This window comes from Oryza sativa, chromosome 8, assembly GCF_034140825.1.
Source record: "Oryza sativa Japonica Group chromosome 8, ASM3414082v1".
In the NCBI taxonomy this organism is placed as follows: Eukaryota; Viridiplantae; Streptophyta; class Magnoliopsida; order Poales; family Poaceae; genus Oryza; species Oryza sativa.
In genome coordinates, this window is record NC_089042.1 from 12,367,627 (window position 1) to 12,382,058 (window position 14,432).

General features: G+C 41.0%; 2 protein-coding genes and 1 pseudogene across 3 annotated transcripts; all 3 read right to left on the minus strand.

The window, feature by feature from the left end:
* Positions 1-3: 3 nt before the first annotated feature.
* LOC136351543 (protein FAR1-RELATED SEQUENCE 5-like) lies at positions 4-2,389 on the minus strand. The gene is made up of 2 exons (XM_066303722.1): positions 139-2,389; positions 4-65 (listed from the first exon to the last, which is right to left on the minus strand). The coding sequence occupies exons 1-2, from the start codon at positions 2,387-2,389 to the stop codon at positions 4-6; spliced, it is 2,313 nt and encodes a 770-aa protein (XP_066159819.1).
* A 69-nt stretch (positions 2,390-2,458) lies between these two features.
* On the minus strand, positions 2,459-6,258 carry LOC107281845 (uncharacterized). Of its 2 annotated transcripts, XR_010734257.1 has the most exons (13): positions 6,134-6,258; positions 4,917-5,003; positions 4,647-4,733; positions 4,377-4,463; positions 4,106-4,192; positions 3,829-3,922; positions 3,566-3,645; positions 3,411-3,486; positions 3,296-3,346; positions 3,024-3,153; positions 2,879-2,941; positions 2,723-2,785; positions 2,459-2,632 (listed from the first exon to the last, which is right to left on the minus strand). XR_010734257.1 is itself a non-coding variant. In XM_026019990.2 (12 exons), exons 1-5 carry the CDS (start codon positions 6,216-6,218, stop codon positions 3,858-3,860), a joined length of 411 nt encoding a protein of 136 aa, XP_025875775.2. In that variant the 5' UTR covers positions 6,219-6,258; the 3' UTR covers positions 2,459-2,632; positions 2,723-2,785; positions 2,879-2,941; positions 3,024-3,153; positions 3,296-3,346; positions 3,411-3,486; positions 3,566-3,645; positions 3,829-3,857. The 2 variants fall into 2 exon arrangements, 1 of the variants encoding a protein (XP_025875775.2); XM_026019990.2 differs by lacking the exon at positions 4,647-4,733.
* Positions 6,259-10,528: 4,270 nt separating this feature from the next.
* Positions 10,529-13,380, minus strand: LOC4345214 (uncharacterized; annotated as a pseudogene).
* Positions 13,381-14,432: the final 1,052 nt, after the last annotated feature.

Below are 14,432 nucleotides of genomic sequence, written 5' to 3' on the forward strand. Positions count from 1 at the left end.
TCCTCAGCCTTGTTTTGATTTCTGCTTCTTGTTTGTTCCCTTGTCTTCTGTTGCCTTTCTTTTTCCTGCAATTAAATATTTAGTATTATTTTATCTTTTTTTCATTGTACATGACATTTCTTTAGTTTTCAGCATTACCTTTGGTTGCTGAATTCGCTGTTTGTTTTTCTTCATTGTTATTCCTTTTTGGCCTTGCTTTATTCTGATTTTCTTCTGCATCTTCTTGTTCTTCAATTTTCTTCTTTGAACTTTCTATTATCTTCTCCACTATTCTTCTATACCTTTTTGGTTTTCTCCCCTTTGTATTTGCTGTATCAGGATCTTCTATGTGCTCTTCTTGAACATCTTTTTCTTGCTCTTGTTGCTCTGCATTTGCAATTTCTATACCACTGTCTTGATGTTGTGAGAATTGAGTTTGATCTTCCTGTTGAATCATTAAGTCAATGTTCTTCTCCAACTTGTCAAGTTCATCTACAAGGTAATCATATGTTCTTTTTCTTTTTGATGCTTTTGAAGCTATGTCAGCTCCTTTCCTAGACAGCACATTAAACATTAGGACTGAATTATCTCCATTTTCTTTCTGCATGATGTGCTTTTTTGTTTCTTTCCTTTCCTTCTTTCTCCATCTTTCAATTATGTATTTTTCTGGAATTTTTCTGACATTCAGGTCCAACATTACTTTCAGGACATGTGAGCATAACATTCCATCCTTTGAGAACTTTCCACAGATGCAACTATAGTTTTCATTTGGTAAGTCAACAATGACTATATGCTTCCTTGGTCTATATTCTTTCTGTATGCTGTTTGGTGACACAAACACTTCATAAACTTTACCTTGTTGTAGCACTGATACTTGCAAACTCAATGTTTCCTTTAGTTCTAGTTGGAATTTCTTGAATATTTCAAGGTTGTATAGTTCTGATGCTTGCTCTTCAATGAGATAGTTGAACCACAAGGTCTTTGGCTTCTTTGTTCTTGATTGGAAATCTTTGCTGTACAAAGTGTCAAAGATAGTATCATTTATATTCTCATATTCCTTCATGAAACTCATTACACTATGTTGTGGTCCAACTCCTCTTTTAAATCTGCTGTTTGTCCCCTCACTTAGTGTTGTGCTCTGTATAAAAGGGCAGAAATCATACTTGAAATAGACTGGTACAAACTGAGCTCTATTTTTCCACATTATCTTCAAATAATTCACATTCTGCAAATTGAACTTCTCAATCATTTGAGGCCAGAGTGATTCAAACTCAGCTTCTGTCAGGCAGTTGCTCAAAATGTCATCATATTCATCGTATAGGTTTTTGTTTGATTTCTGAGAAAACATGCTCCCTGTCTTTTCTCTACAGTTTTTCTTAATGTGAAATAGACAATTTCTGTGCTTTGTGTTTTGAAACACTTGAGCTATGGCTGATCTCATTGCATTGTCTTGATCAGTGATTATAGTCTTTGGATGTTTCCCTCCCATAGCTGTTGCAAATGTTTCAAAAACCCATTTGAAAGTTTCTGCTGTTTCATCACCTAGGAATGCACATCCAAATAAACAGGTTGTCCCATGGCCTATAACTCCTACAAATGGTGCAAATGGCATGTTATATCTGTTTGTTCTGTAAGTTGTGTCAAAACTTATGCAGTCACCATATTCCTCATATAGCTGAGTTGATCTCCCGTCAGTCCAAAACATGCTAGTCACTTTGTTGTTTTCATCTAGTTTGAATTTGTAGGATATTCCTGGGTCTTCTATTTCTTTTTTTCTGAGATAAGCCAGCACTTGCTTCATGTCGTTGTTTCTTGTTTCTGAATTTATTGCTGTTCCAACATTACTAACATCCTTCTTGGTGTAGGGTAGTGCTGGCAAGCCACCACGCAGAAATGAGAGGATAACAATCATGCTCCTAGTGGGTATGTTGCACTCCTTCAATGTCCTTATTAGCCTTTTCTCCTTTATTGTCATATTCTTGTGCGATTTCAGAAATTTTGCCTCTCTCCTTGGGCAAAGTGCATGGTTATGCTTCAAATCTAGTGTTGCTATTTGCCATACATCTCCTAGGGCAAACATTTTTTCCACCATCATCATACATTTGCAGCCAGTCTTTTTAAGAACATTAGTTTGCCTTTCTTGTTCTGTTGCTTCTTCTATTTGTTCTTCTTCTTCCACTTCTTCTTCTTCTTCTTCTTCTTCTTCTTGTTCTTCTTCTTCTTGTTCTGCATTTTTGTCCTCTGGTTCATTTTTTCCTTGCAAGTTGCATCTATATGTATACTTTGTAATCTCACCATTTCTCTTTTTACTTGTTGACTTGTAGTGATGAGTTATCACAGTAGAAAAACCAGCTAAATAAGCGTAAAAGTTGAAGAAGCCATGAGCTTCTTTGTCTGTTTTGAATTTCATTCCAAGCTCAGGTATGTGCTTTTTGTCAATTTGTGTATTGCCATCCTCATCATTTCTCAAGAAATTATCAATATCCTCTTCATTTAGTTCTTCTCTGCTGTTAGGTTCTGAATTTGATGTTTCATTGCTTTCTGGCATTGTCTCATGTTGCTCTGTTTGCTGTATTTGAATTTCTTCAACTGTTTCTTGAGCAGTTCCATTCTCCTTGTCCATATGTTGATCTTGTATGCATAGACTAATTTCCTGTCAAAAGTTAAATAGTACTATTATGTAAGCTCTATTATGAATAATGCATGATATCTACTAATTACACTGTCAAGTTTTCAATTTCACCTGTTCATTGTTTGTGTATATTGCTGGTTGTTCATCTCCATTTGTGAAACTGCTTGATTTTCCCTGCATGTTTATTAGTAGCAAAATTAATTTTAACTATTTTTTTTCTATGCTTGTCAATATAACTGTTTATTTTTGAACCATATATATATATACCTGTGATTTGAAATGTGTGTTCTTCAATTCATACAAATCTTCAATTGTTGTCCATTCTGAGATCTGCATTTTTTTCAAACAAATGTTAGTTCACAGCAATGAGTTTTTTATTAATAAGTTTGGAAAAATTTGTTGTTAATATTACCTCATAAGTATTGTGACTGCTGTTGTTGTAAATTTCATCAAATTCCTGGTAGTTCCATTCAATGCTTGGCAGTGCATGATTTGTTCCCAAGTTTGGGGAAAATCTGCTTGTTGTTAAAGATCATTGAGTTCTGCATGATTAAAATAATTAATCATTGTTAGTAATAAACAAAATTAGTACATGTATACTTTTTTATAGGTGCATGATTGTATAATTTTTTTTTCTTTCTATGTCATCAAAATATAGGCAATGCTCCTTTTTTTTTTGCTTACATGATATGCTGTTGGTGTCTGAAACAACCTTGTGAAGTTTTGTTGCCCTTCCTGCAATATTTGTTATTACTGATCCATATTATATGTACTTTAATATAACTAGAAATATTCTTACCTGGGAAGGTTGTAGTGTAACGCGTGGACTATTAATGACATGTTGCATTAGATTCAGTATAGGACATGTTTCCCGGCTGCAATTTTTTCAATGTTAGTATAATAGAAATTAATATGAATTGCATAGATTTTTGTAATGCTTTTATAAAAACCAACCTGTGTCGTTTGTGAGTTGAGCATTGTTAACTCATCATGTAGTGCTTGTGGGCTGTAGGTAACTCTTGGTGTAAACAAACCTGAAAATATTCATAAAATTTTCAGTTTATGCAAGTTTTTTATTTAACAAATCTGAAAATATAGTTAGTTACAGTCCAATTCCACTGAAATTACATATGTAATATTAGATCTGTGCCTATGTAATTTTGAGTTTATGCATTTTGGGAAGACTGATTTTAATCATATATTACACAAATAAATACCTATTAGTTCTTTTTCTTTGATAACTTGTTCAGCTGCTCTGTCCTGCATGTTGCTCAGTTGAGAACACTGAACACTCTCCAAACTTTTTTGTTCCTGCAAAATTTAACAAGTGTACAGGAATATATAGTCTTTTAGAAAAGAAAATCTGAAAATATAGGTAGTTACAGTCCTATTCCACTGAAATTACATATGTAATATTAGTTGTGTGCCTATGTAATTTTGAGTTTATGCATTTTGGGAAAACTGATTTTAATCATATAGCACACAAATAAATACCTATTAGTTCTTTTTCTTTGATGATTTGTTCAGCTGCTCTGTCCTGCATGTTGCTCAGTTGAGAAGACTCTCCAAACTTTTTTGTTCCTGCAAAATTTAACAAGTGTATAGGAAAATATAGTCTTTTTAGAAAAGAAAATCTGAAAACATAGGTAGTTACAGTCCAATTACAGTGAAATTACATATGTAATATTAGATGTGTGCCTATGTAATTTTGAGTTTATGCATTTTGGGAAAACTGATTTTAATCATATATCACACAAATAAATACCTATTAGTTCTTTTTCTTTGATGACTTGTTCAGCTTTTTTGTCCTGCATGTTGCTCAGTTGAGTAGACTCTCCAAATACATTTTTTCCTGCAAAATTTAACAAGTGTATAGGAATATATTGTCTTTTAGAAAAGAAAATCTGAAAATATAGGTAGTTACAGTCCTATTCCACTGAAATTACATATGTAATATTAGTTGTGTGCCTATGTAATTTTGAGTTTATGCATTTTGGGAAGACTGATTTTAATCATATATCACACAAATAAATACCTATTAGTTCTTTTTCTTTGATGACTTGTTTAGCTTTTTTGTCCTACATGTCGCTCAGTTGAGTAGACTCTCCAAATACATTTTTTCCTGCAAAATTTAACAAGTGTATAGGATTATATAGTCTTTTAGAAAAGAAAATCTGAAAATATAGGTAGTTACAGTCCAATTCCACTGAAATTACATATGTAATATTAGATGTGTGCCTATGTAATTTTGAGTTTATGCATTTTGGGAAGATTGATTTTAATCATATATCACACAAATAAATACCTATTAGTTCTTTTTCTTTGATGACTTGTTCTGCTCCTGTGCCCAGCATGTTGCTCAGTTGAGTAGACTCTCCAAATACATTTTTTCCTGCAAAATTTAACAAGTGTATAGGAATCAGATGTAAACTTACATGATCATTGTACTATAGTTACTACTGTTACTTCAGAAATCTGTGTATGTAATTTAATTATGAAATAAAATAAAATAATTAGTTAGCTGGATTTAAAACTTACATGATCTTTGTATATTTGTTGTATGTAATCTGCTATATTATATTTGATTTTAATGTTTCATGCCTAAATGCCTAAATCTAAATCTGAAAACTTACATGACCTTTGTACTAAAGTTACAACTGTAACTTTAGATCTTTCATCATGTAATTTTTATGACTTGTTAATTATTTGGTTCTTTTCCCTTTTTTTTTTGTAGTCCATATAGAGCACTAGTTCAGTGAGAAACAAAACTCTGCATAGTGTAATTTTTGAAAACTTACATGGCAATTGTGCTATTGTTATAACTGTAACTTTAGAAATCTGTGTATGTAATTTGCTATACTTTAGTTTTTATACTGATGTGGATTATATATTGGCTATAGTGTTGCATATTTTTGTATTGGTAGGACCATTAGGACCTCGCCCACGATTCCTAGCTCCTATTACCTGGGAGATTAGGGCTATTTAACTATGTTGCTGTCAGGTGTTTTGCAATGGGCATTGGTTTCTGTCGTCGCGGCGCGGGCAGTAGAGTTCTCTTTGTGAGAAACAAAACTCTGCATAGTACTTAGGTTTTTGTTATGCATTGTTTTTTTTAATAAATTTTGTTATTCAGGGAGAATCTTGAATTTGTATGATCTGTTTTGTTAAGAAGTGGAAGAAAATTTTGTTTGAAGGAGAATGTTGTATAGGAATATACAAGTTCAGGTCATGTACTGTGTTTCATCTTGTCAACTGTATTTTAGTTCTGAGTTGACATGTCCTTATGTCAGATTTGTTGTTAGTTGTTTATTTTTGCAAGTTCCTGCATCTCAATCTAAACTGATTTGGTCTACTGTTTAAACTGATTTGTGTTTTTCATCTCAAGATGTAGTTATTCTCAGAATTTCTACCAAGATTTGAAGGGAATTGACCAGATTTCTTTTCAAGATTCAAAGAAGGTGAACTTCAATCAATTTTGTGTTTGAAGATGCTGTTAGAAATTGAGGTATGCAGTTTACTCACCTTCTTTAAATTTTCTTTGGAGTTGACTTTCAGATTTGGAGCAGATCTTCTTTTTCTTCTTAGCTTCCCCCTTCTCGTTCTCCATCTTTGCGATTTTTTCTGTTCGATCGATGTGGTTTGGTAGAGTCACGTGGTTTCTGAGTTTGTTTCCTTGTGGTGTAAGTTGATCTTTGTTCATGGGGACCACGTGATCATTGTTTGGGCTGAGAAATTATCTATTTGATCTATTTTTTTATTTGGGCTTATGTTTGGATCTATTGTTGTTTGGATGGGTTTTTTAATTTTTTTTTTCTCTACAGATCTGGCCCATTATGTCTGTGAAAAGAAAAAAAAGTCTATTTGTATTTGATTCTGTTGCTCGTTGGATGCTAATCCAATGGCTGAGAAATCTGTGTGATTTGTGGGTCAGAAATTTGTCGTGTGATGGCTAGCCAGACCCCTTAAAATCCCTGAAAAATTAGTTTTGGGAATGAAATAGGAGAATTGGTGATGCTCTAACACCTTACCGCACCATCACTAGGCATGATCTTATCCTCGCCAATCCCCATCTCCCAGTTTTTGGAGAAAAAATGGAGATCACAACTTCCCATGGTGTGGCACTGTCATCGACGACCTGCGTTGTGCTGTCCCTTTCCACCGCCGCATCTCACCTCTCACCAAAACCAACACCACTGTCCCAACTCGACGCCCTCTGGTGTTTGCTGGTTGGCTGCACCGTGGAGGCGGAAGAGGCTGTGCTCTGGAGGCCTACGTGGCCGAGGAGGCTGGCTATGAGCACTGTGGATGCGGAAGAGGCTGTGCCGAGGAGGTTGGCCATGAGCAAAGTGAAAGGAGCAACAGGAACAACAATGACAGGAGACGGTGGGATGAATGAGATCTGGTCCCTGGAGCTTCTAGTGGTTTGGTGGAGATTGATGGGATCCAAGTCATGCAAGTATCGATTGGCTTCTTTTTTTTTTTTTCCTGAATCGTGCTCGATTTGCCTCTTTTGTTCTGAATTGTGCTCGATTTGCTAGTGGCATCAAACTGCAGATATGTCTAATTGCTTTGACTCATCGATCTTGTACTGATTACTTGGCTTTTTTTTTGCAAATCAAACTTCTGGTACAATTAGTTCGGTCTATGACCGAGACCGAACCAAACAGACCTAAGGCCAAAGTGCTTGGTCTTGAGGTTTGTCGAAGTCCAATTGGTCTTAAGACTAAAGACCAAATAACAAAACCAAAATTTTCGGTTATTCCCTAACCGTCATGCCGATACGGTCATCATTAAGTGTGTAATGAACGAATAAATCTGTCATTACCGATAATCATCCGTCTCCATCTCTTAACTAATTAAAACTAATTAAAAGATTCGTGTTTTTCCTTTTATCACCTCATCCGTGCAGTGGTCTTTCGTCCGCCCCCCCCCCCCCCAAAAAAAATCGCCAGTCGGAATTCCATCGCACATCCCCCAATCCAAGTCCCAGTCGGAATTCCATCGCACAAATAAAACTGAAGCATATGAATTGGATACAAGAACACAAGAAGAAAAAGGATACCGGAAGGAGAGGGTGCCACCGTCGCTACCGAACTGCCACCGCCGTCGAGGGGACAACGGTCCGCCGCTGGCTCCCCTCCCGCTGGATCCGACGGAGGGGAGGCCGGGCCGCCATCACCTCCCCTTCCCTCCCGTTACACTGGTGGAGAAATGCTTTTTAGTCCCGGTTCGTAACCCCCCTATAGTTCCGGTTTTTCAACCGGGACTACGAATCCGGGACTAAAGATCGCTATCTTTAGTCCCGGTTCAAATAACCGGGATTAAAAATCGATCTTTAGTCCCGGTTGGTAACAACAACCGGGACTAAAGATATTTTTTCTTTCTTTTCTCTTTTTCATTGTTTTAGTATTGAATATTGATTTCACACCATCCCCTAATCATGTCAAGAAATCCCAAATCCAAATTCTCACATATCACAGAACATCTCTAAATCCTCAAATAGATCATCTCCAAATACATCACAAACTTTTAAAAAATTACATCACAAGTTCTGAAAAATACATCACAGATCCCCACCACACACAAATCAAATACATCACAGGATAAATCGTAAAAAAGAAAAAAAAAGAAAAGCCGGCCGGCCGGCCACTGCCGCCTCCCCTCCTCCCCTTTGCGACGGCCGGTCGCCGCCGCCGCCGCCGCCGCGCGGGCCCCCGCACCGCCACGCCGGCCGCCGCCGAGCGGCCCCTCGCCCGCCGCCACGCGGTCCCCCGCGCCGCCGCACCGGCCGCCGCCGAGCGGCCCCTCGCCCGCCGCCGCGCGGTCCCCCGCGCCGACTCGCAGGCCACCTCCGCGCGGCCTCGCGCCGCTGCCGCCGTGAGGCTCCCCGCGCCTCCGCGCCGGCCGCCGCCGCACCGGCCCCCTGCGCCCCCTCGCCGGCCGCCGTCTGCTTCGCTGTGACTAATGGAAGGAAAAAAAAGAAAGAGAAGGTAGGAGTTAGAGATAAGGAAGAGATAAAGAAGTTGGAGAGGGAGAAAGAGATAGAGGGAGGAGTTTGTTGTGTGGACAGGAAAAGAGGATCGGTAATAGGGATTATATAGTGTGTTTTTTATTTTTATTTTTAGGGACTAAAAATAGGTTTTTAGTCCCGGTTGGTGTTACTAACCGGGACTAAAGATCCTAGTACCCTGATACGGTCTGACATGGAATCAACCGGGACTAAAGATCCCGGTTGGAGTTACCAACCGGGACTAAAGATGATTTTTAGTCCCGGTTGGTAACAACAACCGGTCCTAAAGATCTTTCTCTTATAAACCGGGACTAAAAATCATTTTTAGTCCCGGTTTTTAATAGAACCGGGACTATTATGGATTTGGGTCGACCGACCAAAGATGGTTTCTCTACTAGTGTTAGATCCGAGACATCGGATCTAGGCCGCCGGGCCACCGCCGCCTCCCCTCCCACTGGATCTAGTGGAGGGGAGGGTGCCCCGCAGAAGACGATGGGGAGGGGCGCCGCTTGAAAGACGATGGGGAGGGCCGTTGGGGCAAGGCCGCTCGACGGCGGCGCACTCACCCTGCGACGAGTGCGCACACCGGTGAAGGGCCGAGGAGGCTAGGGTTTTCGCCGGCGCCGGGAGGGAAGGGGTTTTGTCCCTCCGACGTCGGCGCCCAACCGTCTGATCGAAACCCTAAGATCGGACGGCCGGCACTGGCTAGACCGAATTCAACCCAAGTGGAGGCGCGCGTGGGGAGGCTTCCCGGCCTAGGCCCAGGTTGCGGCCCGAGGAGGTGGGGAGCGCCTGCATGTGCGCATAAGAGGCCATGGGCCGACCGGCTAGGGCGGGAAAAAGTCTGATTTAGGTCCCTAAGCAACACTTTTTTGATCACTGTACACACTCCGTAATCACTCGGTGCAACGCACGGACACTTTTGCTAGTAACAATATAATTGTGCGATGACATAGGCCCATCCCACAATAATCTAGCATTCCAACCCATTAGTGTGTTCTTTACTGCTATTGGCTGGCTAGACCTAGACGTTTGCCTTCCCAAAATTCTCACAGCGCAACACTATGAAAGTAACAAGGAATGAAGGAACTGACTTCCTCTTCTTTGCTTCTGATGACGACCATGAGACAAGGATGGTAGGAATACATTTAAATATATTTCTCTCTAAAAGAGGTCAAATTATTATCAACTAACGTATATTTGAAAAATGTTAAATTTCCAACAAATTCCGATTAATTGTCCGCCCATTCGTTATCCATATTTCGTTAGGAAACAAATCCAAATTATCCCTCAAACTATTGTGGCGGTAGGAATTACCCCCATCAATTAAAAAATTAGACATTTTTCGCCCTCAACTTTTCATATCGGTCGAATTACCCCCTGACGATTCCGGAGCGGTTTTGGTCCTACATGGTGCACACGTGACCAGTGAACATAAAAAAGTTAAAAATAATAGGCCCACTTATTCGTTCGGCCTCTTCTCTTGGTTACCATATGTGGGTCCTATATTTTTTATAATTTTTTATACTAACTGGACTGTCACATAGAAACAAAACCGCTCCAAAATCTATCAGGGTAAATCTGTCCCGTATGAAAAATTGAGGGTGAAGAATATTTGGTTTTTTAATTGAGCGGGTAATTCGTACTTCCAGAATAGTGTAGGGGGGTAACTTTTTCCATTTCATTATCCACAACTTGATGTTGCCTTTTATGCACATCAAGTTTTTAAGGGACTTTAACATCCCAGAAATTTAATCCTTGATTAAAGAAATTAGTGTGGATATTATGTTTTGTTCCTCATTGGAGATATTAGCTGTAATTTTGAACCTAAACTTGAACAAATAGTTCACCTGAAATAGAGATGTAACTATTAATGCATATATGAAGCCACCATAGAAGTTTAAGATATTATGAAGCTTTAAAATAAATAAATGGCTAACAAATATATAATTACATGTTTGCAAACCAATAGGGCTATTTGAAAACAGAACAGCCAATAGAATTTTCGTGGGATATATAAAACTAGTAAAACCTGGGAAAACTTTATAAACATACGACTCCCTGTCCCAAACAATATAAAGAACTCCTGAATAAGTTGAGCACAGTAGTGATCAGACAAAAGCCTAGTACTCCGTAGTCGGTACTCAGTAGTCTACAACTGAAAAAGTAATCGTAGTCCACAAGTATTGTAGGAACGGAAACAAGCAGATAAAATGTTGAGAGCACAAGTTTCGATCGAGCTGTACCACTTGACATTCATTTATTCATGAAACGGAAACAAAAACGGCAGCATTGTTTGGTGCAAGAGGATCGATGATGCTATAATCCATATTTCCCGTCCTTGTCCAAAACATTTTCCTGCCAATAAGACATGATGCAAAAGGTTCACTAAGATGGCAGTTAAGATGGGGCAGGAGCTACTACTTGAATACCAGTATGTAGCTGCAAGTTGAACGTCGGGTCGGGGCCATCCTTTTTTTTTTTTTTTTTTTTTTTTTTTGCAGCTGTTTGGTTTGAGGATTAGGTGGGTTTAGTTGGTAAAAAAAAGAATATTCCACTCATATTCGGGTTGAACTGACCACCAAAAAATTGCAAGACTGATCAAACCCACCTCACTACCCCGGCCCTGTAAGGTTGTAATCGAAGTAAACATGATCCAGCTATTCAGCTTCGCATGACTTGCAGATCTCTGAATGGAAGCAACAAAAGTCAACATAATTTTAGATTTTAGTTTCCTGTACCTGAGGCTCAACTGAAATATGCCAGACATGATAAATTAAATACAGTTCATGGTTGGTAGGATGAATTCGACACTAGAACCACATTCGAAACATGATTACTTGCATTGTTCATACTTATACTGCCGAACAGAAAATAAATGATTTCATAGTGGTAGTTCTGGAAGAAGTCAATTGCAACATGTTTTGAGTATCAGTGAGTCCTCGCTAGCGATAACAATGTGCCACGATCTGAAAAAAAGAAACACACCAAACAGTCAAGCACACAACTCATAACCAACTGTCCAGCTCAAACTTTACAGTTTGACGAACTATGTACAGAGAACCAGTTCCAAAGGTTACAAGGTTGGGTCTGAGATATGAGCTTCATCTATGCCAGAAGGTACCAATACCATTTAAGGAAAATCTAATGTTTCTATAAATATCATAACAAGAAGGCTTCTATAAATCTTTAGCAATAGCCAGTTTAGCCTATTAGCTACTTACTGCTGCATGAACTATTCCATGAATCAACTGGGCCTGAGTAACAGATATGCTTGAAAGTAACAGAGTAACAAATATACCAGATCAACAAGTTTGTATCCCGAATATATTAGACCAATGCAAGGTCATGGTTCTTAGCAAGCAAACTCTCATCACAAAAATTAAGGCTCTGATTTGCAATGCCTCTATTCAGTATTCTCTAGCATACACAAAACTGTTTTTGTCAATTGAAATTACAATATTGCAGTTACATTATGACAAAGCAAATATATAGAAGCTGTAAAGGAAATGAAGGACAGGAGATAAGCAATTTTTAGTACAATACCAGGAGTGTAGAAGCTCATGTAGGGTAAGACGCTAGAGTAGACCCCAGGCTCTTCAACCTTCTTCACCCGCCTTGACTTGAGCTCGATCGTGAATAATCCAACACCTGTGCTCATGAATATGACACCCACACCCTCTGCAGAGCCAACAACAAATGCTTCATCACCGCGATTGGCAACAGGTACCATTTGCTCCAGCTCAATCACCCAGCACTGTACCCATTCTGCAGCCCCTTCTGAACTGGCATTCCTCGACCACACATAAAGGCTGGAACCCTGAATGCAGGCATAACCCAGTGAACCGTTCTCCATCTCCATGAGGGAAATGTCATACACATCTCGTATCGGCGGGTCAATCTTAGATAAGCAGTTCGCGGCCCAGTTGTACTTGATGATTGCATTCTCATTCCGAAGCGTGAAGTAGATTTCATCTCCAACAAGGGCACCTCGCCTGGGCTGGACATAAGGTGTACGGTATGATTCACCTCTAGTGATGGCTTGCAAACGCTCTTGCCAGGTTTGATAACCATCAGCAAGAATCACTGTCTTGTTCCACGCACACGTCTCCGACGAGTAGACGCTCGCCTTAACGAGTTCGTCGTCATCGTCCGTGGCTATAAAAACCACTCTGAAGGGACCGCCGTGGCAATCGAGGTGGTCACAGCCACTCGCGGCACAGAACACTGCTGCGGAGTAGATCAGCCACGGGATGCCAGGCTCTGGCACGCGGTGCCGTTCGCCCGTGACGGGATCCCAGACAATGAGATACCAATCATCGTCCGAAGCGTGGAGGAGGGCGCGGCCATGGCGGCAATCGAGGGCCCGGCGAAAGGTGGGATCGGGGGAGAGGGGCACCGCTGTGGTGCGGGCGAGGCGGGCGGCGGGGTCTCCCTGCATGACTTTGAGCCTGTGAAGAAGGCCGAGAAGGCGCGGTACCGGCGGAGGAAGCCGTGCTCGCAGATGGCGCGGAGCCATGACTTGCAGACGAGGGCGGCGCGGAAGAGGTGCTCGGGCTCATCCGGCGGGAGGCGGAGGAGAATCTCGGAGATGAGATCCGGCGGGAGGGAGGCGGTGACGTTGTCTATGAGCTCCGGCGGCGGCGCCATGGTGCGGCCGTGTGGTCGGCGGAAGCGAGGGTTTGAGTGGGGAACTGACGCACGGGGCGCCACTTCGTAGCGGTGACTTTAGCAAAATGTCACTATCTAAAATGTCCTTATAAAAATACCACCTAATAGGAGGTACTCTTTAAAAGAATGCCACTTTGGATATTTTTATCAGACTTCACTCGTGAAATGACTAAAATACCCCTGCACCACCAGATGTATTTCCTTCTTTCTCGCCGCTGCCGTCGTTGGCCCTAGGCCATGAGGCCCCTACACTCACTCCACTACCACTACCACCACCATCATCGCTAGGTACCCCTGCAAGCCACCTCGGCCTCCTCCCTCTCCACCCCCGCCAAGCATGTGGCGGCACAGCCTACCTTGAGGACGACGCCCCCGCGGAGGAGGATCACACCGCCGACCTCCTTGCCGAGCTCCTGGCCGTTGTCTTTGGCCTCCTCGGCTCTGGCGACCGCAAGCGTTGCTTCCTCGTCTGCGCCGCTGGCTCTCCGTCAACGCCGCCTCGTGCGCCGCCTCATCCTCTACGCGCGGGCGCGGCTCCACGTCGCGTCAACCCCACGTTCGCGCGAGTCACTGACCGCCTTGGCCCAGGCCTCCACTGACTCAAGCTCCACTCCCTCCACCTCGTCACTGACAACGGCGTTGCCGCGCTCGCCGCGACAGCCACCAACCCCACCCTCCTCCCCCACCAAGCCGCCCCCACTGCACCACCGCCGCTCATACAAATCAGGGATATTTTTGTCATTTCTCACGTTAAAAGCTTCAAAACAGCCGAAAGTGGCATTCTATTAAGGAGTACCCTCTATTGAGTGGAACTTTTATAAGAACATCCTAGAGGGTGGCATTCTGTTAAAACCATTTTTATGGAGTGGCATATTGTTAAATTTCTCAACACTACCGTTATTTTGACAAATTGACACTTCTATACTCCCTCCATACTCGTAAAGAAAGTCGTTTAGGACAGCGGCACGGTCTTTAAAACACAACTTTGACTTCTTATTTCTATAAAAATATTTATTGAAAAGTGATATATGTATACTTTTATGAAAATATTTTTCAAGACAAATCTATACGTATAATTTTTACATTTTCAATCTCAATAACTTGAGAGTTATTCATGATTTATATTCCCAAGGTTTGACT